The following is a 27,690-nucleotide window of genomic DNA, read 5'->3' as shown; positions in this document are numbered from 1 at the left end:
GGGTTATCCAAAGGCCCTATTAGGTGCTTCCAACCATAAGGGGAGGAATACTTCCGCGGCCGATTGTTGGAACCCACATAAGTAGAACACAGGGAATTAGATAAACGTGAGATGCATTTCATTAAACACATGTACATATAAATACATTATTTTGACCCTTGGTTACATATTCCAAGAGGTCTCTTGGACTTCTCATAACTCTTCACATTCACTTGTGGCATTTGGCCTTCCACACAAGCGAATATGATACAATTTCACATAATCCCCTAAGGATTACATTTCCAACATTACCCCCTTAATCAGAAGGGGTGCATGTGAGTCCAAGAAGAGATTTGAAATACAAAGGTGGATATAAACCAACGGCTAGATGTGCTCATTGAATCTAGTAGTTTAAGGAATACCACAAACCAAATGGGATAATAGAAGCAAAAATCTTCTATCACTAATGGTTTAAGGTTGGCCACCAACTTTGGAACTTGGCTCGAACTAGTTCCGGGAACAATTCCAAATCTGGATAGAAGTCAGTGTCTTTTGCAAAATGGAAGTGCTCCTTGATGGGAAGCATAAGTTGAAGTCTTCTACTCTGGCTCCATCTGACTCTAGCTCTAGGCTTTGGTTGCAGGCTTTGATTCTAGTTGTGGCTCAGGCTTGTTTGATATGACTTCGAAACTAGTTGTTGACCATTAATTCCCCCCTATCAGATACAACATGAGAAGATGAAAATCTCTCCACTGGAAGATGTGTTAATGCTCGAGAATGAACTCTACAATATGACTGAAATATCTTGGTTGTTGAAGACCATTGCTAAGAAGCGATCCATCCAAGGTGAATCTTTGCTCTTCTAGGAATCTTGGGTTTGGAACATCTATTTGAATGATGAGTATGTTTTCCACAATGCTCACAAGGGTTAAGATCAAAACATTGGTCTTTCATGTGGCCAACTCGATAACAATATTGGCATTTGATAATCTAAAGTGGATGTGGAGTAGGTGAAGACGAGTTGTCTAAGAAACCCAATACTCTAAAACTAGATTGGTTTTGAGTAGTTTGAAATGTGAAAGGTCACCTTTTCATATTCAAGACCGGTTTTGTGCTTGTTTTTAGTGACTTCTTCCCAAGGTCTGATGATGGGCTTGGGCAGTGCAAGTGAAACTTCTTCATCTTCATTTGAATATGCTCTTGAGTGGTAACATTGGTCTGATCAAGTGTTGGGTGCTGATGGGAATCAATCTCAAACAGAGAATTGCTCTGAACAAGAACAAGTTTAGAATGTTGGCTCTTTTGTTGTAATTCATCTCGTTGTAGCTGTGATTTGAGTTGGAGCAACTCAATTTTGTCCTGAAAATCTTGTAAACAAATTTGAATATCGATGACAGTGGCTTTGTTGAGTTTGATTGTACCATCAACAGTAGAGACTAGCAGAGTTCTGTAATTCTAATAACTCGTCAATTCTTGCCATTTTATCAGCAACTCAAGTAAATGAAGGATGTCGACTAAAACCAAAAATGCACCTGTAAACAAACAAAAGACATATAGCTCCCAATTCTAGATAGTTGCAGTTGCACATTTAGTAGTGTGTTACGAACAAAATAGTGAACAAATGTTGGAGCAATTGTAGCAAGCACAACTTCTGTATCACTAGCAACTGGGGCACCAACAACTGTAAACTTGCTTGGATCCTTTGAATACTCCTTAACTTACTCAACCAATGGAAAAAGATAATCAAGTTCATAGCAATAGCTAGAAGATTCTTGTAATCTTTTAATGATAACTGATGGCCATAAAAATAGTTGCCACAATATCAATACCAACAACAAATTTCTCTATTAAATCATCTATTTTCTCCCTTCAAGGAGTTGTAACTAGAGTTGGGTATACAATAATTCATGCATCCCTTGGGGGTTCTCAACTTGTAGTCTGTAAAATACTATCAGAAGTTAAAATATAAACCACATGTGCATAGTTTTCTTTGGCACATGTGAAAAGAAAAAGCAAATTGTCAAGGCAGAGATCTTAAATTTTCAAAGACCGAGTGCCAAATCACATAAATTCCCATTAAAATATAATGATGTGCAAATGATAAATTAAAGAACACTCGCTTGATTTCATAACAGAGGTGGGGTTAGGTAAACATAAAGTTTCCATTAATTTCAAAAAGATTATTCTCTAAAAACATAGCATTGTTGTGCTCCAGAAGACAAACAACCACTTGGTACTAGAATACGACTTTACGGTTCTTTACTCAACCTAATAACTTCACTTCCATACAACACAATTTGAAGTTCTTCTACCAAACAACTCTCCCATCGTTCAAGGATTTGACAATGGATATCATTTGAGTGGACATTATTTGGCCTCCAAATATTGATCCCCAAAACAGTCTGCAAACAACTTCAAAGTTAAGGTGGAAAGAATATAAGGAAAATTGATTCCCATTGTGCAACTCAACCAAAAGGAAAAGAAGAGGGCAACCTTGAATCATTTTTTAAGGATGTAACATGCTTTGTCGTGTGTATGAAAGTCTAAGAGTTGTTTCATACCATTTAACTTCATCAAGTAATAATCCTTCCACTCACTGCAATTTATTGAAATCTATATTATAAGCATCAAGCGTGACACATGACTCAAGAAGAAAATGGAAGTTTGAGACTGCACTTTAGTGCCCATGCATTTTATTGAAGTTGACTACAAATCTATTCAATACTTGCAAAGTCTTCTCGTCTTCATCAAAAAGGCCCAAAATATTTGTCACACATAAACATCTCAATGGCCTTCCTAATCGCTAACTCCACAATTTTCGAAAAAGAATGCAAGGTGGCAACAAACATGAACTATTGCTAATTAGCCGAGATTCTTATAATTACAATAGATTTGTAGAGCACTACTTGAACTTCGGTAAATCCTTGACATCCAAGTTGCAGCAAATTGGAGAATATTTGGCAGTGCTTAGAATGAAGGGCACTCACACCAGTTAACGTGAGGTCAGTCGCACTCATTTAAGAAATGGGAACTCCTAATGTTTGGATTGGTAATCACGGTCTGTGAAGAGAGGGAATGATACTATGCAACCTTGGAAGAGAGGAAAGATACTCAGAGGAGGAGGAACGTCATGCAACATACGACCTACATTCTTCAAAAAAGTTGCACTTGAAACTTAAGATTATATCAAAGACGATTTCCTTTCTATAAAATGTATTGTTGGGGTTGTTGGCTCATGTACAGAGGGGCCAAAGGTTTACACCATTCTGTTGAAAAGTTGGATAGCTACAGTCATTATTTTTCATTAAAATAATGAAGAAATGTTGTTTTTTTTGTCAACCCTACAAGTCAGCCTCATTAGGGCTAACTAGCCCACATGAAACTCATAAAAAGGGCATTGGTGGCACTCATTTGGTCATCAAGTCACATCAAGTTCGGTTTGCAATTTCAAAGTATCTCCACAAGTGTGAAGAACAAAAAGAAGAGTTTTCCAGCTGCGTTGATTTTTCCTTTTAAAGCTATGTTGACTACATTTGACTTGGGCAATCTTAGTATCTATTTGACTTCAGTTCAGATCATCTTTGGAAGCCAAATACTTCAGAAGTATATTGATTCTCGTTGACTGTGATTTCGCTCTCACATTTGGAGGTTGACTTGAGTTGACTAAATTCCTTGACTGTGGATTTGACCGAGATTCTTTGACTGGTGCGTTGACTTCTCTATGATGGATTCAAGAACGAATTTCGTCCTCATTACAATCACCTTGGGGAAAAATTTCGGCCTCATTGTGCAACCTATTACAGTTGACTTGAAGTTGACTTTTCTCTCTTTGTTGAGGTCAAATTTGGATTTATTGGAATATTCTTGATGTACTTTTGATGGACAAAATCTCTCTCATAAGGAAAGAATTTTGGTTGGGTTTTCCCCTTGTGGGTTTTTCCCTAGCTGTGAGCCTAATTTTGGTGTCTTTGCCTACTATTCATTGTTTATTGTGATCTCTGTTTACTGCTCTTTTTGAAGAAATGAATGGTTGAAATTTTTCATATATAACTCCTTGATGATTGAAGTATAAAGAAAGAATTGATTGCATCATTAGAATTAATTATCAATCATGAAAAACTATTCTAGTCCTAGCTACACTAGAATTTCAATATGGTATCAGAGCTTTGATGAAGGAAAAAGAGCAATGAGATCATCTTGAAGAGCATTTGAAGGGTATCAAAAAAGTTCTTTAAAAAATTTTGGATTATGTCCTCTATTGTGACCAACAATCTTCATCATGAATTCCTTCATTAGGACTGAAAGCAAGCTTGAAGGAGCTACTAACTATAGCGCATGGAAGGCTAGGGTTGAAATCATTCTTGAGAGAAACAAGATTTTGGGAATTGTTAAAGGTAAAGTTACCGAACCATCTGATCGAGGAAAGGAGAAGTTTCATGAAGATGATATTTTGGCAAGAAGCATCATATTGGATTCAATTAGGGATCATTTGATTCCCTATATTGTCGAACATAAGACTGCTAAGGCTATGTATGATGTTATTATTGGATTGTATACCATTAATAATGTGAATCAATCCATCAATCTAAGAGGACAACTTCATAATATCAAGATGACAAAGAATGACATAGTTGCATCATATTTTGTCAAGATATCTCAAATAAGAGACCAACTCAAAGCCATTGATAAAGAAGTATCTGATAAGGAATTGGTAGTTGTAGCCTTGGGTGGTCTTCCTAGATCTTGGGATTCGTTTGCATAGGTATTAGTGCAAGAGAAAATGCTCCAACCTTTGACAAGTTATGGGCAACATGTACTCAAGAAGAATCAAGACTCTTTTCTAGAGGAGACATTGAAGATCCAAGTATAGAAGCATTTGCAGCCCATGCTAAAGGAAATAAGAAGAAACCAAATTTTGGCAAGTTTCAAATAAGTGTTGGTAAAAGACAGGGCCCTAGATCTACTCCAAAGAAGGAATCTACTTCACAAAGAAGACCCCCTTCCCTCTCAAGATAGAAGAGATAGAAATGATCTATCAAAGGTTCAATGTTTTCATTGTCAAGCCTATGGTCACTATCAAGCTCATTGTCCTCAAAAGAATCGAAGAGATGACTATGAAAGGAATGATGATTGTAAAAGAAGAGGAAGGCATCATGCGTCTGTTGTTGATTTGAATGAGCCATCTTCAAAGAGAGAAGGCACGGGAGACATGATTCTGAATCTGAATACTCATTTATTTGTGATATTAAAGGTTTTGTTAGTTTTTGTAGCATCGGACAAGTGTTCTAGTCTTGATTTGTGCCAGAGAGGCTAAGAACACAAGATCTTCATAACCTGGGAAAGGTTTTGCGAGATAGGCTTGTGAAACGCCTTAATTAAATTAACTAGCCATCATTTAAATTTTCATATGTCTAACTTAGAAAAACAGGTTAATAGTAATTAATCAAAGAAATGTGAGAAAGCTCTAGAAACTCACATGAATTGAGTTTGAGATGATCTTAGCCGTTGATGGAGATCTAATCATGGTTGTTGGTGATCCAACAAGAGATTATAAGAGCAGGTCGATGGGGATGGAGATAGACACATCGAATGAGAGTGAATTACTTGGCAGATCGAGTTATCCAGCTGCAGAGATCGAGCATGGAAGAAGAGTTCGAGCCAGAAGGAAAGCAGAAGTGAGAGGGAGCAACATCAGTGATTTCCAGTGTCAGAGAGTCAGCGGCAAGAGGGCCGCATTATTTCTTATTGAGGCTATGCAGGACCTGTGCAAAAGGCTTCAAAGGGCAGTTCGATTTAGCTGGAGAGGAGGTCGAATCAGGGCTAGTGGTTAGAAGAGGGTTCCAAGAGGCCAGGCGAGTCATTTCCAGTGGTTGAGTTGGGTAGAACAATAGGATCAGGGCAACTCCACAGGTAGTGCAAATAGAGCCTGCATAAAGGCAATGAAGAGGTTGACACAGGGGTTTCGAGTGGCCCAGATTGAGCCAGTTTTGGAGCTGAGATCAGTTGTCGGGTGAGACAAATTTTCTCACTAATATTTTTTCTAGATCATTTTGCTAAGGATTGTCGATTTGGGCATCCAGATATTGTACTCAGATTTTTGTTGTTGCATATAATTAAAATATTCCCTCATCTGTTGGAGTTTTCCGGGGACTTTTGTCCAAAAATATTGGTGTCATTTTTATTGTGTGTGCATCTATTTTCTCAATTCCAATTTATTTTCCGCGACATAATTTTATTGTGAAGAAATTGCAGTGTGATTTATTCGTTATTTTTCATAACAAATAAACTACATAATTAATCAATTAAAAAAATAAATTCCAGTTGTTGCATTTCAAGGAATTTTCACATGGTATCAAAGCATTGAAGATTAGATCGGAAGCTCAATAGTGAGAAGGAGAAATTTTGCAGCTTTAGAGGGAGTTTCTGAGCAAAATTTCTCAGACTTGTGCAAACCACCAAGTAGTTGGATTTGCAGAGGTAGGAGGGTTTGATTTTCCAGTTGTAGGTGCAGGAAAAATTGATCAGCCTCGGGAACTGAGATTTGTAGGTTGTGGAGTTGTCAGATAGAGGGCTTCAGTGAGCAGATCAAGGCACAGTTGATTTGCAACTAGTTTTGCAGCAGCAGATCAACGTTGGGTGGAAGAGAAAAGCACGCAAAATTATACTCAGGATGTCTTTAGTAGATTTCTCCATTATGGCCGCAGACAAACTTTACATTCAAGAGGCTACAAATTTGTCTTCCAGATTGGAGGACGAATTTGCTCAAATAGCTTTCTTATCTAGCGCAGCTTCACAAGGAATCTGGTATATTGACAGTGGAGCGTTAACCCACATGTCAGGAGTTCAAGAATACTTCTCCAACTACAATCAAGAGGATATGGACTTCTAGATAATAATGGGAAACAAGACTAAATGTACTCCAGTCAGGAGAAGTACCATTGAGATTCAGAGGGAGTTAGGAGCAAGTACCAGTGTTACAAATGTATTGCATGTGTCGGGACTAGGTATGAACCTAATTTCAGTATCCCAGTTATAAGATAAGGCATATGATGTCTACTTGGTATGGAAGGTGTTAATCAAACACTAGAACTGGAAGAAGGTGAAACAGATTGGGGTACGAAGCAACAAATTGTATAGGTTGCACTTCGACTCTCCAATGGAACTAGTTAGCAGTAACAGTAAAGGCAGTAGCAGTGGGAGAGACCTGAATGAGTTATGGCATAGGAGGATGGGACATTTACACCATGGAGCACTTAGGATGCTCAGGGAGACAGTAACAAGTGTTCCAGAATTGAGTACAGAGCATGATGATGTGTGCAAAGGGTGCGTGCTTGGGAAATAAGCTAAGGCAACATTCCCAAGAAGTGACAATAGATCAGGTGGAGTGCTTCAGCTTATACACTCAGATATTTATGGCCTTATGTCCACTAGATATCTCAAGGGATACGAGTATTTTGTCACCTCCATCGATGATTATTCAAGGAAAACCTGGATCTACTTCTTGAAGACCAAGGATGAGGTCTTCAATTGCTTCAAGGAGTTTAAAGCTCTAGTCAATCAGTCACTTCAGGATCTTTAGCAGCATAGCTTATTGCCATGTGCCAGACGAGAAGCACACTAAGTTGGATCAGACTATAGAAAGGGGGTTCTTCATTGGGTATAGCAAGACCTCAAAGGATTTTAGGATCTATATCCCTAGCATCAAGAAGATTATCGTGAGATGAGACGTAAAGTTCATGGATGACAGAACCTTCAAGAAACCCCACGAAATGCTAGCAAGTGATCAGAGTGAGTCAGCAAAAGCTCCACTGGTTCAGCAGCAAGGGCAGCTGCAGGGATAGTAGCATGGGCAGTCACAGGGATCTAGTGCAATTACCAGTACGAGCATGACCTTAGGTGTAGGAGACCATGTGAGTTCGTTGCAGATGGAGCAATAGAGGAAGGATGAAGAGTTGGTCAATCCCCCTACTACTAGTGGTCGAACTAGCAGGGAAATTCGTCAAATAGTGAGAGATATAGAAGAGTTCATAGGAGCTCCTAGGACAAACAAGAGAGAATGCAGACAGCCAGACAGGTACCAAGCATTAGTGGCATAGAAACTTCCATCTATCAAGAGGCCGCACAATATCAGGTGTGGACAGATGCCATCGTGGAAGAGTATAGCTCCATCATCACAAATGACGTTCCGGAGGTGGTGTCGAGGCTTGAGGATAGGTCAATTCTGGGCTCTCGGTGGATCTATAAGATCAATTACGCTGCAGACGGTAGCGTGGAGAAGTATAAGGCTAGGTTTGTGGCAAAGGGGTGTGCATAGAAGGAACGGATAGATTATGAGGATACTTTCGCCCCAGTTGCCAGATATGCTTCTACCTAGTCGGTTATATCTCTAGCAACACAGATGGCATGGCAGATTCACCAGATGAACGTCAAGATAACCTTCTTGAACGGGATGATAGAGGAGGAGGCATATATAGAACAACCAAAGGGCTTCGAGACGCATGAGAGGAGCACGCATGTGTGCACACTGAAGAAAGCTCTATACGAACTCAAGAAAGCTCCTAGGGAATGGTATGGTCAAATTGACAACTACTTGCAGCAGATGGAATTTGTCAAGAGTGACACAGATCCCGACCTTTACTATTTCATGGTAGAGGATGAGCCACTCATCCTAGTGTTGTATGTGGATGACCTCTTCTTGACTGGGTCATCGGGGCTCATAGAGGACTGTAAGAGGAACCTTTCAGTGGAATTTGACATGAAGGATTTGGCACTAATGCATTATTTCCTAGGTCTAAAAGTATGGCAGAAAGACGGGGAGATTTTCCTTGGTCAAGGGAGATATGCAGCTGTTACATGTCAATTTGTCGCCATGACACTTAATCAGTTTATGGGTCTTTTTACCATCCGTGAACATGTTTGAATGAACTCCCTTAGAAGTCAAACAACCAAAGATATCTTGAAGTAGATGAGAAATTTGGGGAAAATAATTGTCACACCTTGTTAAGTTTCACCTGCGCTGATTTTTCTAGCTTTTCTTTCGCATTCGCTGGAATCAACTCTGAGAACAACGCAAAGATGTGCTCTATCTGCCATTATAAACCCACGCAAATGAATTCAAGAAAGTAAAAATAAAAAGTACATTCTAAAAACATGGTTGAATATTTCACAACTGAAAGCTTCCAGGTGATGACTATTTGAACTATAACCCTCAGCTGATGCATCTTAATCCCTTTTCTCATGGAAACCTAATCCCCCAATTAAGGAGTCTCATCCTCCTCTTTTGGATATGAAAGCTCTTCCTCTTGGCCTATAAAATGACCATAGGGTAGAGGGATTGAGGAGGTCAGAACTCAGAGAAGATAAACTTATGTTGTTAGTTTGAGATTGGAAATCTTGTCATCTAAGGAGGAGATTGAAGGCATTTGGGAGGGACCTCACAGCATCAAGGCAAAGGTTGTAAGGCTCCTCTTTATCTTTGATCAATACAAATGAACACTTTCTCCCATTGATTTGTCTTATTGAAATGAAGAATGGTTTATAATGTTTATTAAGACATTCAATTCCAAAGTTCCTTGATCATTAGGTTAAGTTTTGTTTGGATTATTATATCGCATATGCTTTTGATCCTTTTATGGTCTATGATTGCAGGTCTTATCAAGCATTGAGGAGCTGCATCAAATCACAACAAGGGATCTTCATCGAGCATTTCGTGAAATAGGTAAGCGGCTCATCCATTAACCTTAATTCTTATCATTCAAACAAGTCCAACTTAGTGAAAGAGTCAGTTCAATTGTCTTGCTTGTTTGTAGTTTCCGTCAAGGATCTAAGGAGATTACTCTTGTCCGCAAGAGGGATTTGTTCGATGTAACAGCAACAGAGATTCTAAAGAGGTTCAGGATGCAGGACTATAGACCTATGTCTATGCCTATGATTACAAACTAAAGGAAAATAGATGCATCAGAGGACGAGGACGTTGATCCCACCTTGTATAGACAGCTTATCGGTTCCCTCATGTATCTGGTCAACACTAGGCCATATATCTACTTCGCGGTCAACACTCTCAGTCAGTTTATGGTGGGACCGAAGAGAGTGCACTGGACAATAGCAAGGCACACATTTTAAGGTATTTGCGTGGCACAGTCAAGTATGGATTGAGGTATACTCGAGGTGATGGTATCGGTTATGTGGTTTCACAAACGTAGATTGGGCAGGCGGTTCAGTGGACCGGAAGAGCACATTTGGGTGTTGCTCCAACGTTGGATCAGGGGTGGTCTCTTGGTGCAGTAGGAAGCAGAAGTCCATGGCATTGAGCTCTACAGAGGCAGAGTACATGGCAACTACGATGGCCACACGTGAAGTTATATGGCTTCGGAAGCTGCTAGTGAGCTTGTTCAGTGAGAGGATGGAGGCGACAAATATCTACTGTGATAATCAAAGTTGCATTAGGCTTTGAAAATCCAGCATGTTTCATGATAGGTTGAAACACATAGACATCCGATATCACTTCATCAGAGATTATGTGGAGCGTGGAGCAATCCAGCTATAGCATGTTCCCACAGAAGAGCAGGTTGCAGATATACTCACGAAAGCTCTAGGAAGAGCTAAGTTCATCTATTTCAGAGAATAGATGGGTATAGTGGAGAATCCATTTCAGTAGCAGTTGGATCGTATTATTCAACAGGCACAGTCAAATTCTAAGGGTTAGCAGCAGAACCAGTAGCAGTGAGTTACTGAGGGGCGCAAAGATAGTTGGACGCAGGTTGTTACTCAGTAGACAGAGCAAAGTTAGATGCAATCAGAGACTCAATGGGCATTTGCAGAGAAAATTGTTGGGATTTGGTTCTCAGTCGTAGTAGTTGTAGCAGCAGCAGTCGCATGAGATTAGTTGTTGCACAGAGCAATGTTGGACACAGTGCAGGGTGGCACAATGCAGATGTCAACAATAATGCAAATGCAGGATGGTTCAACAACAAAGTTAGTAGATGAATCAGAGTATGTGCAATAGCTTGATGGACAGTGAGAGGTTGTTGCAGATGTCAGACATTCGTAGCGTGAGGGAAGATGTTACAAGAGAAGACAGAACACCTTCCTTGCTAAGAGGGAGTGTTAGTTTTTGTAACATCAGACAAGTTTTCTAGTCTCGATTCGTGTCAAAGAGGCTAAAAGCACGAGATCTTCAAAACCCAGTAAAGGTTTCGTGAGATAAGCTTGCGAAACACCTTAATTAAATTAATTGGCCATCACTTAAATTTTTCCTAAGTCTAACTTAGGAAAATTGGTTAATTAATACTAATTAATTAAGGAAAGGTGAGAAAGCTATAGAAATTCACATGAACTGAGTTTGAAATGATCTTAGCCATCGAATGAGATCTAATCATGGTTGTTGGTGATCCGACGAGAGATTATACAAGCAGGTCGATGGGGATGGAGATAGACACATCGAAGGAGAGCGAGTTCCTTGGTAGATCAAGTTATCCAACTGTAGAGGTCGAGCAAGGAAGAAGAGTTCGATCTAGAAGGAAAGCAGAAGTGAGAGGGATCAACAACAACGATGTCAGGTGAATTTCCAGCGTTCGAGAGTCAGTCGCAAAAGGACCACATTATTTCTTAGTGAGGCTACCTAGGGCCTGCATAAAAGGCTTTAGAGGGCAGTTTGATTTAGCTGGAGAGGAGGTCGAATCAGGTGCTAGTGGCTGAAAGAGGTTCCAGGAGACCAAGTGAGTCATCTCCAATGGTTGAGTTGGGTAGAACAACAAGATCAAAGCAGCTCCACCGGCAGTGCGAGTATAGCTTGAGTAGAGGTAACGCAGAGGCTGACGTAGGGGTTTCAAGTGGCCCAAGTTGAGCTAGTTTCAGAGAAAAGATCAGCTATTGGTTGAGACAAATTGCCTCACTAATATTTTGGCCAGATCATTTTGTTGAGGATTGCCAATTTGGGCATCCAAATATTGTACTCAAATTTTCGTTGTTGCATATAATAAAATAAACTCTCATCTGCTGCACCGATTTTCCCTAATGGGTTTTTCTGGGGATTTTTGTCCAAAAATATTGGTGTCATTTTTATTTTGTGTGTGCATCTATTTTCTCAGTTCCAGTTTATTTTCCGCAGCGTAATTTTACTATGAAGAAATTGTTGTGTGATTTATTAGTTATTTGTCGTAACAAATAAACTGCATAATTAATCAGTTCAAAGAATAAATTCCAATTGTTGAATTTCAAGGAATTTTCACAAGTTCCATTGAAAATCATGATGAAATTTGGCTAGTGGATAGTGGTGCTTCCACGCACAAGACTGGAAGCCATGATCATCTATCTAAATTGATTGAAAAGAAGTTTACTCAAAAGGTTGAGCTTGGATATAATGGAAAATATGAAGTCAGAGGGGTACGAATTGGAGGACTATATTGTCTCATTGGTTACTCAATCGAAGCTCTTCTACACAACACTACTGAACTTAGTGAGATTTGGCATCAAAGGTACGCTCATACGCATTACAAAGCTTTGGGAGATTGAAAGATTTTGTTAAAGGTGTACCTGAACTTAAAGCAAACCATGGAGTATGCAAAGGATCTGCCCTTCGGAAAAATGTTAAAGGAAGATGCACTAGTAGTGATAATAGAGCCAAATGAATATTAGATCTCGTGCATTTTGATGTCTGTGGGCCCATGCTTGATAAAACCTTGGGTGGATGCTTGTATTATGTATCTTTCATTGATGACTATTCTTGCAAAACATGGATATATCTTTTGAAGACCAAGGATCAAGTATTTGAGAAGTTTCGTGAGTTCAAAGCGTGTGTGAAAATTCTACAGGAAGAAGAATCAAGACACTGAGGTCTGATAATGGTGGGAAATATTTATCAAATGAATTAATAGATTTCTGTAGGGATGATGGAATTAAGAGGGAGCTAATAGTTCCCTACTACCCCGAACAAAATGGAACTGCAGAAAGAAATCATAGAACTATATTGGAAGTTGTCAAATCTATGCTTCATGACCAAGAGATGCCTATGTTTCTTTGGGTAGAAGCTACAAGTACTGTTGTCTACGTTCAAAACCGATGCCCACATCAAATTTTGGATTACAAGACTCCTGAAGAAATCTTTACAGGTGACAGACCAAATGTTGAACATTTAAGAATCTTTGGTTGTCTTGTTTTTGTTCATGTGCCCAAAGAGAAAAGGACAAAGTTGGAACCATCAGGGAAGAAGGGTACTTTTGTTGGCTACAGTGAGAATTCAAAGGCCTTTAGGGTCTATATTTCAGGGCAACGATATATTGAGACTTGCAGGGATGTTATTTTTGATGAGGATGCTGCATTTTGGAAGTCCAAGGGTTCACACTTGGACTCTGATGATGAAGTACAGTTGGTCCCAAAGAGTGTGGAATCAAGGTCAAAAGAACCTAAACGTATGAATGAAGACCCACACGAAGAAAACATTGATCATGAACCTGTTGAATCTACAAAAGTTCTTGTAGCTGAGACAAGAAAGAGACCGGCCTAGTTAGAGAAAACAGTGAAGGAAGTTGAAGGCCATGTTGTTGCTCGTGGAACTTTTAGGGAGATCAAGAAGCCAAAGAAGTATTATGGTTATAAAGCCTTGATGTGTAAGATCATTGAGTCTGAACCATCTTCCTATGAAGAAGCTATTGAAGAACAAGTATGGAAAGATGTGATGACTAAAGAATATCAATCCATATTGAAGAATGATGTTTGGGAAATCGTGCCTAGACTAGAAGGAAAGTCTGTTGTGTCTTCAAAATGGATCTACAAAATAAAACGTGATGTCGATGGAAGTGTTGAAAAATACAAGGCTAGATTCATGGCTCGTGGATTCTCCCAGAAAAGGAGAGGATTATGAAGACACCTTTGCTCCCATTGCCAGGTATGCATCTATTAGATCTATTATTGCTCTTGCATATATTGTTGGTTGGAAGTTGCATTGCATGTCAAAACAACTTTTCTAAATGGGATCATTGAAGAAGAAGTCTATATTGAACAACCTCGAGGTTTTGAGGTCCATGATAGAGAGACACGTGTTTGTAATTTAAAGAAGGCCCTATATGGCCTGATGCAGACCCCTCATGCATAGTAGTCTTGAATTTATGGTTATCTGTTGAGCCTTGGCTTCAAGAAGAGTGATGTTGATCCGAATCTATATTTCAAGGTTGTTGAAGGTGAACCCCTAATATTGCTATTGTATGTAAACAATTTGTTTCTGACAGGAGCCGAAGTACTGATTGTCCGGTGCAAGAGGGAGTTGGTATTCGAATTTGAGATGAAGGATCTTGGCCTCATGCATTACTATTTGGAATTGGAAATTTGGAAAAATCCTAATGGGATCTTTGTAGGCCAAGGCAAGTACATTGTTACGATTCTTCAGAGATTTGGCATGATGGATTGCAAGTCCATGGACACTCCTATGGTGACGAATTTGAAGAAGATTCGAGATAGTGATTCTGATTTGATTGATCCAACTATGTATCGCAAATTGATTGGCTCGTTGAATTATCTTGTGAACACCAGGCCTGATATTTGTTATGTTGTGAATACATTGAGCCAATTCTTGGTTGAGCCTCATTGTGTACATTGGGTTGCAACTAAACACATATTGAGATACTTGCAAGGTACCATTGAGTATGGTCTGATGTATGCTTCTAATGGGGATCATAAATTGTATGGTTTCTCTAGTGTTGATTGGGTTGGTCGCACTGATGATAGAAAGAGCACCTTTGGACACTGTTTTAGCTCGGGATCTACTATGGTTTTTTGGTCTAGCATAAAACATACCTCTATTGCTCTGAGTATAGCTAAAGCTGAATACATTGCTGCTAGTGCAGCCTGTTGCAAGGCTATATGGTTTCGAAAATTGTTCTCTGATTTGCTTGATCAAATGTTGGAGTCGACTATCATATATTGTGATAATCAAAGTTGTGTAAAGCTTTATGAGAACCTGGTATTTCATGACAAATCAAAGCACATTGAAATCAAATATCACTACATCCAAAATATTGTCCAAAGAGGAGTTGTGAGGCTCGAATATGTTCCTACTGATGAGCAGGTTGTTGATGTGTTGACAAAGCCATTGTCCGGATGAAGTTTGGTTATTTCAGAGAACAACTTGGAGTTGTTGAGAACCCCTCTTTGAGAGAGAGGGAGCACTGATTACATAGCATCATATTATGGACCATCTCCTGTAGGTTGTGTGTTGTGAGACCTTGTGGTCCGAGAGATGTATTGTTGATTCCTCCTATAGGTTGTGTGTTGTGAGACCTTGTGGTCCAGGAGATGTATTGTTGATTCCCCCTGTAGGTTGTGTGTTGTGAGACCTTGTGGCCTAGAGATGTATTGTTGTTTCCTCCTGTAGGTTGTGTGTTGTGAGACCTTGTGATCTAGGAGATGATGATTCCGCCCTTAGGATGTGCATTGTGAGACCTTTTGGTCGAGGAGATGATTTGAGATGGACGTTATGTATCTTTCCTTATGATGAGATTGGGAGAGAGAGACTTGGAAAGAAATCTCTTCCTTAGGCTGTGGGATGTGAGACCTATGATTTGTTAGGGAAGAATGATCTTGAGAGAGAATGAAAAAAAATTATCTCCCTAGCTAAGAGGGAGTGTTGAAAATTTGGATGGCTACAGTCGTTATTCTTCATTAAAAATAATGAAGAAATATTGTTTTTTTGTCAACCCTATAAGTCGGCCTCATTAGGGCTAATTATCCCACATGAAACACATAAAAAGGACATCGTTGGCACTCATTTGGGCATCGAATCACATCAGGTTCGGTTTGCAATTTCAGAGAGTATCTCCACAAATGCGAAGAATAGAAAGACGACTTTTTCAGCTGCATTGATTTTTCCTTTTGAAGCTACATTGACTACATTTGAATTGGGCAATCTTGGTATTTATTTGACTTCAATTCAGATCATCTTTGGAAGCCAAATACTTCACAACTCTATTGATTCTTGCTAACTGTGATTTCACTCTCACATCTGGACGTTGACCTGAGTTGATTGCTTTCCTTGACTGTGGATTTGACCAAGATTTTTTGACTGGTGTGTTGACTTTTTTTGTGGTGGATTCATGACTGATTTCACCTCTCATTATAGTCACCTCAGGACCGAATTTCGGCTTCATTGTGCAAACTATTACAATTGACCTAAAATTGACTTTTCTCTCTCTATTGACTGATTTTGACTGGTACTTTATTGAGGTCAGATTTGGATTTATTGGAATATTCTTGATGTACTTTTGATGGACAGAATCTCTCTCTCATAAGGAAATAATTTTGGTTGGGTTTTCCCCTTGTGGGGTTTGCCCTGCCTGTGAGCCTAATTCTTGGTGTCTTTGTCTATTGTTCATTGTTTATTGTGATCTTTGCTTACTTCTCTTATTGAAGAATTGAATGGTTCAAGTTTTTCATGTATAGCTACTTGATGATTGAAGTATAAAGAAGGAATTGATTGCATCATTAGAAGTTATCAATTGTGAAAAACTATTTTAGTCCTAGCTACACTAGAATTTCAACACATTCCGGTGCTAGATGGGAGTGATTCCAGTGGAAGACAGGTTTGGTACAGAACTAAGGCCAGAACCGTAGATTTAACATGTAGAACAAGCATGTACAGAAAAAGCACTATACTAGTGACGGTGCCCAAGTTGAGGCCACAAAACTAGTGGCTTAAAAAATTAAGCATGATGGGAATAACTTGCTCTAATACCACTATTGGACCTCACGTAAATAGAACACGGGGTATCATTTCATTAAACAAATGTACATATAAATGTTGAATTTTCTACAAGGTACACAATAGAATTCTATTTTCTGTCAGATAATTACCTCCTAATGATTTTACACACAATATCCTTATGCTACTAATATCATTGAGAAATTACACTTCAGAAAACATCAATAGTAAATGCAGCGGAAACAAAAAGAACATAGAAGGACAACCATGCACAATAGAGACAATATTTTTACCCTAGGAAACCCAACCTTGGGAGAAAACCCAACTTTTCTTTAGGAGAAATTATTCTTCAGCAAGGTTTACAAATCCAATTTGTCTAGAAATATATGTTAATATCCAAGTCAAAAAATACCAGTAAAACCTAGTCAAACTCCAAGAAGTCAACTTTAGTCAATCAAGCCAAAAGTCAACATTGGTCAAATAGTTAGCGTGTGGTCAAATTTGGCCCCGTGACATGCAGTCAACCCTTAGGCCTATATTCAACTCTTGTGGTTGTGGTAAACTCTTGTAGCCTGTAGTAAAATCTGTGGTTGTGGTCAATTCCGACGGCCTAGTCAAATCTCAGACAAGTAGCTTGGTCAACAATTAACTCATCCTCCTTTTCTCCACATGTGTTGCTATCCAAGAGACCTCAGAAAGATGAAGAAGAAAGCTCACTTCCTTGGTGGAGAAAAATGAGATGTCATATCATTTATATATACTAGTCAAATGGGGATAAATTAACCCAAGGGACACATCCTTCATGAGTTGGGCCAATTTGTCTTCCTAGGTCGACTTGGTGCCCCCCAAAAAAAAATATTTTAATTTTCTTAGGCTGACTTGGAGACCTCTTTGGCCATTCGGGAATGCCTCCCAATGCTACAAAACATCAACAATAAATACATTTCTTTGACCCTTGGTTTTATATTCCAAGAGGTCTCTTGGACTTCTCATAACTCTTCACATTGACTTGTGGCTTTTTGCCTTCCACACAAGTGAATATGATACAATTTCACATAATCTCCTCAGTATTTTGTTTCCAACACTAACCCGTCAATCAATAGGTGCATATGAGATGTGGACATGGAAGGGGTTAACTTCATGGAAGATGCCATAGTCTTGGTACCAACTTTTGGAGTTCCAACATCTTGAGTGTAATGATGTGAAAGAGCAATTGTGGGATCTAAGTTACCCCTTTCCTTAGCCTATTTTTACCACCCCTCTTATGCGCATTTTTCTTCAATGATTTTCTTTTTATTTTCATCCATAGCTTGGGTTACAAGCTCATTTGATACATTTAAATACCCCTTAAAGATGTGCTTCATTGCTCATTGGGGTTGAAGCATTCAAAGTTCCTTTTATTTAGAAAGATTATGATATGCCAGGAGGGGGTGAGAGCTAATGAGGGGGCTAGAGCTCATGTTAGGCTCTTGTCCATGCTCTTGTGCACGCACTATAAATTTGTCCCAACCATCTTTTTCATTTTATGATTATCTTTCTTGTGTGGTCACATATGCTTTAACTCTCTTTTAGCTACATCAACCTCTTAAGGGAAAAAAATTCAGAAGTTTGCTCAAAGATCAAGATAAATGGGAGCTAGTATCGATGATAGATAACAATCAACCTAAAGAATGGAGTTGTGGATTAAAGGGATACGTGGAAAGTAGTAATTATGGATTATTATGGGCTTGCTATATCAATCAATGCCTCCTATTCATGTCCCTCATCGACAGGGGAAAGAAAAGCCACAAGGAAGGTCACACTGGACTAGGGGCAAGGGATAACCACCAAGGTGAGGTGTGGGAGAAAAGATACAACCAAGAGGGGTCAATCATCCAACTCAACCTGTGATCCATACTAGAATGCCCTTAACATTAAATGAAAGAACATGACTATAGAAATGGTTAAGGTACCTACAAATAGGTGACACACCTTCATTCGAGAAGTAATCTAGATGATGAAAAGCACTAACAGGAGCGTGTTTAGAGGGCTTCAAGGCATAATTATCTGCATATCATCATAGGGTTGTTGGCAGGCAAGTTGAACAAATAGGAGAAAAGTTTTCTCCTAGGGGTCAACCATTTGGGTGGTAACAGGCACCTTTCAGGTTTTTTCTCTACTAGCGTTTCAAGTTAATAGCCTAGAGGTTGTGATCTTTGGTCATGGTTGATATGTTCATATTTTCTTTTCAACACTAGTGTGGCTCAATTGCCTGTCAAGTCAATAGATCTTTTGTCATAAGGTAACACACCATGGCCTCATCTAACCTTTCTATGATCCGTCACAATGGCAAGTCTAGACAGCTAGTTGGTGATGTCACCCAAGGCTCACCAGATTTTTATCCCAAAGGTGTATGAAGAGGTAACGACCCTTGTCTATCGAATTCTCTATACTAACTATCATGAGCCTTAGGAAGGTTCCATTCATTGCTATTTTGTTGGGAGGATACCCCTTGACGCAATTTTTTGAAGCTAGGTTTGTAAGTGTGAGGCCCTTGGATATGTAAGAATATCATGATGGTTCTTAACCACTAGACCAATGACTTCTTGGTTGATAAAGCATCGCAGATTGCTCGCGCAATTTGGGTATACTTGCTTGACCCACATATGCAAATTGAGCCACCCATACAATAGATTGTCACCTCTTTAAGGGAGTTTATCCATGAAGATCTTGAAACATTTTTCAACCCTCATCCTCAACACTATGTTTGTGTGTGATAATCTATACCGACACCTAAAGAAATTTATTTACATCCAAATTGATTGGCTAGGTGCATCGCTAACTAGTTCGCTATATTAATCTACCCAACACTTGTTTCCATTACCAAAGTCCCAACCATTGCATTCAAGATTGCCCACTAATCAGCCTAGTTGAAACTAAAACAATCTCACCTTCATAGACCCCTTCCACTCCTAATGCTCCGAAGGTACCTTAGGCGAGTGAGGGGGTATGGATAGAGGTTGTGCATAATAGGAGGAATGAAATGTGGCCAAATTGTATTGTACAAAAGCTCCAACTCAAAAGCCCCTAACATTCTAGGCCTCCTCAATAATTGACCCTAGTAAATAGGCAGCTCCCAAGGCCTCAATAACCCCCTGTAGCTCCATGCATGCGGATGTTTGTCATCGGTGAACCCGTCATTCGCCACCACTTCTAGAATCCCAATAGTTCATTTTTCTCTCAGTATATGGTATCACCAAAATGCCAAAACAAGGCACCCTCAACAATTTTTGGACTAGTGCATTGACTTGTGGCAAGTCCTTGAAAACAAAAAGGCATAGATATATGATGTCATTAGTTCCCAATGAAATAGAATAGTTAAGGCCCTGATGGCCCTAACAAAAAGATTGACTTCTACTAGTGGGATAGATATTCTCTATATACAAGAGGTCAAAATCGTTGGTTTTATGCTTCATACTGCATTGTCAATCATTTGGCTCGAAGCTAGAACTTTTATTCATGTCATAATAATAGAATAGGGGGAGTCACAATCCTTATCTGCGAAGTTTGGTAATCTTGTTGTTGAATGGGGTACATACCCCTAAAGACATGGAGATTCTTGTTAACTTGGGCAATTGACTTTTAGGTTTGGCCAATGTTTATGCCTCTAATGTTACCAGTGAACATACAAGATTTTGGAGTTGGATCATTGATGACCTCCCTAATTCTCCTTGGCTCATATGTGCGGATTTCAAATGGAGTGCAAAGATGGCACAAAAGAGGCACTTCCTATATGGGTGTTGATTAGAGAGGAAGAGGCATGGTGGCCACTAAAGTCCCTACACAGGCTCTATGACCCTAACGATAATTGGAGACAAGATTTTATTGATCTTGATTCACATGGGCCAACATTCACAAAGGGGTTGAGAGACTAAAGATGAACAGATCCCTAGGGAGGTATGTAATGGGGTTAATTAACATAATGTGGCCATAATCATAGAATAAATCTCACTAGGTAGTTGGTGGCTAATAAATGTAATACTGAGTAGTAGTTGACATAGACCCCTAGGAATACTCATGAGAGAGTATATATACACATGAATATCATCGTATTGAATATGTTGGATATTGCATTGTACAAGTGTGGGTTGTGGAGTAATTCCTTCCATAAGTAATTGATGGAATTATCCTCCCTTAAGAATTTTCTCAACATTCTTATTGATTATTCTTGTGTGGACACCTTAATTCATCTGAAGTTAAGGATTTAGTCTTCATCTACTAAGGTTCACTACAGCACCTTTCTTGACAAAATTTGCAAGTATATCATATAGAACACTGATTTTGGGAATCAAGAGTTAATCTATGCATTCATATTGATAGTTTTTAATTCAGGTATGTTTGTAGCAAGCTGCAGCCCCAACAACCTATTCATATGACAATTAATGACCTATTCATTCATAAACAACCTACATGTATAAATTTGGAGTCAACATGGAGGGCTGATGTTATAGAGTTGCCTGACCACATGTTAACGTTATTATGCATTCCAGCATGGTACACCTTTTTTACAGTACTGGTAGGTCTATTTTTGCTGTATACTTCTGTTTATAACTTTATTATTCTATTCCCTCTACGTTCCAAGTTTCCTGTTCCCATTTATGTTTGTCAAATATAAAATTGAGATATGTTGCATTTTATTTGGCACATAAAGCTATGAGGATGTAAAAGCCCTGTGATGATAGTTAATAATGGAGTGCATTGTACACATGGAGTCAGACTGAACACCTGGCTAGTGGACACTGGAAATGATGTGTACTTACTGTTGATAATTTTCTCACTATGATAGAAGGATAGGTAACACCCTCGAGTGAGGTCTATACCTTGATTGTGCCATTGAACACCATTGTTACCATAGATTGTATGGGAGGAATCAGACTCTAATAGCAACATGATCAAATTTTTTCTAGAAGGAATGATGATGGGCTCTGAGGCACTAAAGATAGGCATCATTTTCTTGTGGTCACAAGGTGGGCTGTGAGCTACTTCCTATTGGAGAGGATTAGCATTGAACCATGGATTCGGTATTCATGGGGAGGTTCGTTAGTTGGCCATGTGACTTTTCCTACCAATGCAAGACCCTCCATTGTGCAAACAAAGCATTGGCATAATAATTATAATCCATTGCTTGATTGAGTAAGCATGCATTTCATGCTTATTCTCATGGCTTAATCCTCTCATTTTGTATTGTAGTTTGTATTACAGCTGACAGGTATGGAAGACAAAGTCCTCTTAACAGAATGCAGCAAAAATCCAGTATCACTGTTTTTGAGTATTAATATGAGTATCTGAATAGAGGAGACACCATGTAAAACTTAAGCTCTATTGTAGCATTATCTCCCTAAGCCCCAGTAATTGACTAAAATTTTAAAAAATAATTAATATAATTACCTAGAAGAGAGCCTCCTGTTCTTAGAATAAATTAAAAGCCTGTCTTCTTGACAGGGTTGGGCCTGCATTGTCGAGAAAAAGAGTTAAAAGGAATCCAGAGAAATAACCCATTTACTTTTACTGTTTATTACATGCCCCAATCTTATAGACAAATGAAGACAAAGGCACTGACAGCAAGGAAAACTTGGTTGCAAATTTGTGATCAAGTTGACCTGTAAAGCAGCTTCTTTTAAAAAATGCATCCACCTGGCAGCCTCTTTTGAACTCCTTGCTCCCAACTGCCCAAATCCATTGACATTATACAAACTAGAAAAATCTGTACCAACTCAGAAATCAAAGCTAAAACAACAATTTAAAAACAAGAATATACCCTGCTATGAACAAAAAATCCATCCCAAACTTCATCCTTTAAGATGCTTTCGTCAGAAAAGGCTTACCTTAAGGTTATCATCATGATTAGAAGAATCATATAAAGTGAAAACAAATAGGACCTGCAAACAATACATTTTATACCTCATGTCAAAAGTGCTTTAATCGCTTGATCATATCTCAACTATAGATGTGCATTAAAGGTTTGAAAAAATAGAGATGTTCTCTAAGTTTGGCAGCCAGTGTAAAGTGCTTGTACTTTTCTGTAAATATTCTCTCTTCCGTTGTCTGCAACTCGTATGCAGGGGTTGATATGCACTGTTTTTACAGGTTCCTGAAAGGGAGGGAAAAAAGGTAACCATGTCATGTTACAAAATGGAAGATATATGAATCATGTATTCTAAGGTCATTGAGAATGACGTTGCCTCATATCACCTGTATCACTGATCCTCGAGACATATTTGTCCCTACCTGACATGGTATAACTGTTCTCATGAAATGTGAAAGCATTTCATATATTTCAAAAAAGAAAAAAACCAATAAAGCAGATTCCAAACATAGAAACAAGTAGATAGCTAAACTTTTCTCATTTCCACTCTCATAAAACCAAGGATCTGCAAGGAAACTAAAGCAAATAACTAGGACATTTAGCACTAAACATCAGTCAAGAAGCATATAAAACAGATCATGAAGAACCAATAAATTGCTTTCTTTTCTCATTGGAAGAGAATCCTTCAACTTGAGATTAAGATTATTTTGTGTTATTTGACTTTATAACATGGAGCTGGAGAAAAAGGTCAGGAGCACATACAGTGGCATAAATATAGACAGAGATGATCCTATCAGAATTTAAGATATGGAATTATAAAAGAAAATCAAAACATATACAGAGAATATTGCAGAATTGCAGTATACTTGTCAGCAAAATAGCTTATGGAGCAACTCCCAACAATTATAGATGATTGGCAAATCTTTCCAATGTAAAATTCCATGAATGCTCATGCAAAACATGGACTTCCCACAAAGGTTTTTGGTACTGTAAATACATTGAGGTGAGCAACTTATTTGAGCCAAAATCAATTTTAAGTTTACAAAAACACGTCCATTAGTGAAAGTTAGGTCCCCTTGCTAGCTCAATAAAGTTTTACTAATGAGATTTAATTGAAGAAATATCTGAAATTGGCAAAATATAGGAAGTTCAATTAGCAATACTTTAGTTATGATCTATGAACCATGAACCACACTTCAAAAAAACTTGAGCAGAGGCACTACAACATTCTACTTGTAAAGTGAGGGAACACATGGAACAATACAGATGCTTCTTAAATTATTCAGGTCCATGCATTGGTGGGCTTTTAGGTCACAAAACATATTTCAACCATATTTGACATGAAATTTGTATGCAAATAATGTAGTCCCAACATTTCAGCTCATTCGTAAACTGCAAATTAACTCATTTGTTCATCTTGGCTCACATTAACTACCCACTGACCAGGGATTGACAGAACCTAGTAGCACATATGAGGCACCATGAATATGTGTGTGTGCAGCTACTTAAATTTATGTTGGACGTGATGTCTAACAGTACCCACAATGTGGTTTTGATTCTGATTATGCAACTGATTATATGATGTTGATAATTAATTGTCTGCTTCAGATTTTACATGCATAATTTTATATGCTGATATGTATGCATATGAGAGGTTACTCTAGTGAATTACAATTGTATCTGCTTATCTTATATAGGCAGTCCCAAATTCCAATGGGAATATGGTTATGACTTTTATGATGTAAAAATGATAATTATGATGCATATGATTTTATGGGAATCCAGCTAATTCCGATTATATTTGCTAATCCAGTGTCTTGATATGTATGTGATCCCAGTGGGGATGTGGTTATAATGTTTGTGGCTATATGCCGATTGATGAATTAACCTGCAGATTGCTGATTCCACGGGGTTCCAGTGGCAGCACCATTACAGACAATATCAATAGCAAGTAGGCTATCGCATACATTCATATGATATAGTGTCAACTACCCACTGACCAGGGGTTGACAGAACCTATTAGCACATATGAGGCACCATGAATCTGTGTGTGTGCAGTTACTTAAATTTATGTTGGACGTGATGTCTACCAGTACCCACAATGTGGTTTTCATTCTGATTATGCAACTAATTATATGGTGTTGATGACTAATTGTCTGCTTCAGATTTTACACGCATAATTTTATATGTTGATATGTATGCATATGAGAGGTTATGGTACTCTAGTGAATTACAATTGTATCTGCTTATCTTATATAGGAAGTCCCAATGGGAATATGGTTATGACTTTTATGATGTAAAAATGATAATTATGATGCATATGATTTTATCGGAATCTAGCTAATTCCGATTATATCTGCTAATCCAGTGCCTCGATATGTATGTGATCCCAGTGGGGATGTGGTTATAATGTTTATGCCTATATGCCGATTGATGAATTAACCTGCAGATTAATGATTCCACAGGGTTCCAGTGGCAGCAACATTATAGACAATATCAATAGCAAGTAGGCTATCACATACATTCATATGATATGGTGTTCTCATGATTTCTTGGCAAGTTCTGTTATGGAGGACACAAGAAACTTTCCCAAGCAGGCATTCTTATGGACTCAACATATATGAGTTTGGATAGTAGTGGTCAGAGGTTTGCGAAGGGTTGCCCATTCAAGTAGGGGCAAAAGTGCCGAGAGGATTGGAGATGATTTCCCACCATTTCTCCTCCAAAAACATAACAGCTTTGGGATTGTTATGGCAAAATCTAGCAGTCCAGTGCAAAGCCTCACTAGGTAACCTAGGTCTTAGGGCAACAAAGAGATCAGCCACCAATATCACCTCAATGGCCTCTCTCCTGTGGTTTAGTGGTCAGATGTTATCCCCACAAGAGAGGCTTCCTTGGAAAGGCTTAGAGGATAGATGACCTAGTGTTACTAAGACAAGTGATTCTCTAAGGATCTTGCTAACAATATCACCTAGAAATATCTCCAAAGAAGGAAGGCCCAAGGATGATAAGAGCTTAATGGTTATGGGAGAAGGCACTAGAAAAGCCTTGAAGGCCAAGATGGGATTTACAAATGTTCAAGTACACTTTCAACCAACCCTAATAAATTAAGAGATGGCTACTATAAGTTAGGGTTCTAATGATGGGCAGACTTACAACATGCAAAACCATATAATAGCCAAGAAATAGCCTACAAAAGATAAGATCAACGAAGACTTGAAGGCTATGAGGGAGGTATGCAAGGGATAGGTCAACAAGAAGTTTTTAATGGCCAAAAATGCACAAAACAGCAGCACAATCCTATGACATCAGCCCTAAATTTTATGGTGAAACATGCAACAAATGATGGATTTTGCTTTTAAAACATTAATAAATGCAATTCCTACCTTAAGGACAATAACATATAGGTCCAAAAATGTTATTAGATGCAAATTTTAACCAAACCCTAACCCTTGCTACCATGAAATAGAAGAAAACGAGAAATTTTGAGTGATCAACACAGCAACACTAGTACCTCTATTCAACTGGGCTATGGAATCAAATAGGTTGTGTTGATTTGGGGTAGCATCAAATGTGCTCTAGCCACAAAAATTGGTGGAGAGGCTAAAGCACATGAGATCTCCAAGACCCAGAAAGCAGAATCTAACCATTTTGAAAAATATTAAAATAATTAAATTTTTAATGGAGTCCCTAAGTCTAAACTTAGGAAAAATAAAATATTAATGTGAACTAATATAAAACTAAGTTAGAATGGTTCAAAAGTCATGGATCAAGCCAGATCTAATCTTAGCCGTTGATTAGGGACTTAATCTCAGTGGTTGATGAACCAACGAGAAAAGTATAAGAAGAGACTTGAGGGTCAGTTGGAGGACACACTGAGGGAGACCAGTCAGTTCGATTTTTGGAGCGGGGTTAGCTGAGAAATTCGAACTAGTGGTTTGGAGAGCAGCAAGAGGCAGCAAGTACGGAGCAGAGAATCAAGATCAGCGACAAAAGACCAGCGCACAGGCAGGAGAGACAAACGCTGAGGCAGCGGGAGATTGTGCACTCACTAGAGGGTCTACATGGGTGACGCAGAGAGGCCCATGGCTGACGCAGACAAGCAGGGGCTGACGCATAGTATCTGGGAGCTACGCAGAGGTCAACCAGGATGATGCTGGGACTGGGAGAAGTGCTGGAGAATTTCTCTCTCTGTTGAGTAAGCCAGTTTGGCACCTGGTTGTAGTTGTACCAAAGAATTGTTGAATAATAAAATCCTCCCTTGCTGCACTGGTTTTCCCACATTGGGTTTTTGCTGGGACTGTTGTCCAAAATATCTGTGTCGATGTGCTGATTCTTGTGCATGTGTTTGTTTCAATGTTATGGTGTGATATCTGGAGCAGAATTTATTTTAATGTTTATTGAAGGAATTTCATAAATAACTTATTGAAAATAAGTAGGCAAAGTAAATCAGATGTTGCCGTGATAGAATTTTCACATGGTATCAGAGGGAGTAATCAAAGACAGGAAGGGAAAATTAGTTATGGTTTGAGACCATGATGCAGAGGCATCCACGTTAGGGGACTCGCACAGATTTTCAAAAAATTGCACAAGTGATTTCGATTTCTCCATGTTGGCTTCCAGGATGGAAGAAGAAGTGGCTTGTATGACTAGTTCTGCATCATCAAAAGAATGGTATATAGACAGTGGAGCCTCTTGGCATATGACGGGAATTAGAGAATGTTTCTCAGAGTATCGAGAAGAGAAGATGAACTTTCAAATCACCATGGGGACCAAGGCAAAGTGTACTCCAATAGGGAAGGGTACAATAGTTTTCCAAACAGAATCGGGAGAACGGTTCCGCGCTACAAATGTGTTGCATGTACCAGGATTGGGGATGAACTTACTTTCCGTGTCGCAACTTCAAGGCAAGGACTATGACGTCTACTTCATCAAGGATATTGTATACGTCAAATACCCGAGCTGGAAAAAGAAAGTGCAAATCGGTATCAAAAGTACAACTAGAATCACCAATGGCACTAATAGGCAGTCATGGAGACTGTTGTACCTTAAAAAACCAATTTCCTAGCTGTGGAGAAATTGTGCTTAAGACATTAATGATTATTGTTTGTTTGCCACTTATTTGTCACTTTATTGTTTGTTGTTTTCTCAAATGAAGGACCTGGAAAACTTGGTC

The 27,690-nt window shown here is 38.8% G+C and overlaps 1 protein-coding gene across 4 annotated transcripts in view; it reads right to left on the bottom strand.

Annotated features, from left to right (window-relative positions):
• Nucleotides 1-27,690, bottom strand: part of LOC149225154 (protein ENHANCED DISEASE RESISTANCE 2-like) — a 125,062-nt gene that overhangs the window by 53,993 nt on the left and 43,379 nt on the right. For all 4 annotated transcript variants that reach the window (XM_089376952.1, XM_089376953.1, XM_089376950.1 and 1 more), the window contains 4 exons: nucleotides 22,725-22,799; nucleotides 22,534-22,587; nucleotides 22,309-22,374; nucleotides 22,097-22,158 (listed from right to left, as the gene is read on the bottom strand). In XM_089376952.1, coding sequence (XP_089233078.1) covers nucleotides 22,097-22,158; nucleotides 22,309-22,374; nucleotides 22,534-22,587; nucleotides 22,725-22,799 — 257 coding nt within the window. The remainder of the gene's footprint in view (nucleotides 1-22,096; nucleotides 22,159-22,308; nucleotides 22,375-22,533; nucleotides 22,588-22,724; nucleotides 22,800-27,690) is intronic.

This window comes from Pinus tabuliformis, chromosome J (assembly GCF_031772625.1).
Source record: "Pinus tabuliformis cultivar Carrire ecotype Pingquan chromosome J, CPIR1, whole genome shotgun sequence".
NCBI classification, from domain to species: domain Eukaryota; kingdom Viridiplantae; phylum Streptophyta; class Pinopsida; order Pinales; family Pinaceae; genus Pinus; species Pinus tabuliformis.
Note: the sequence above shows the minus strand (reverse complement) of the source record. Positions and strands in the feature narration are given on the sequence as shown.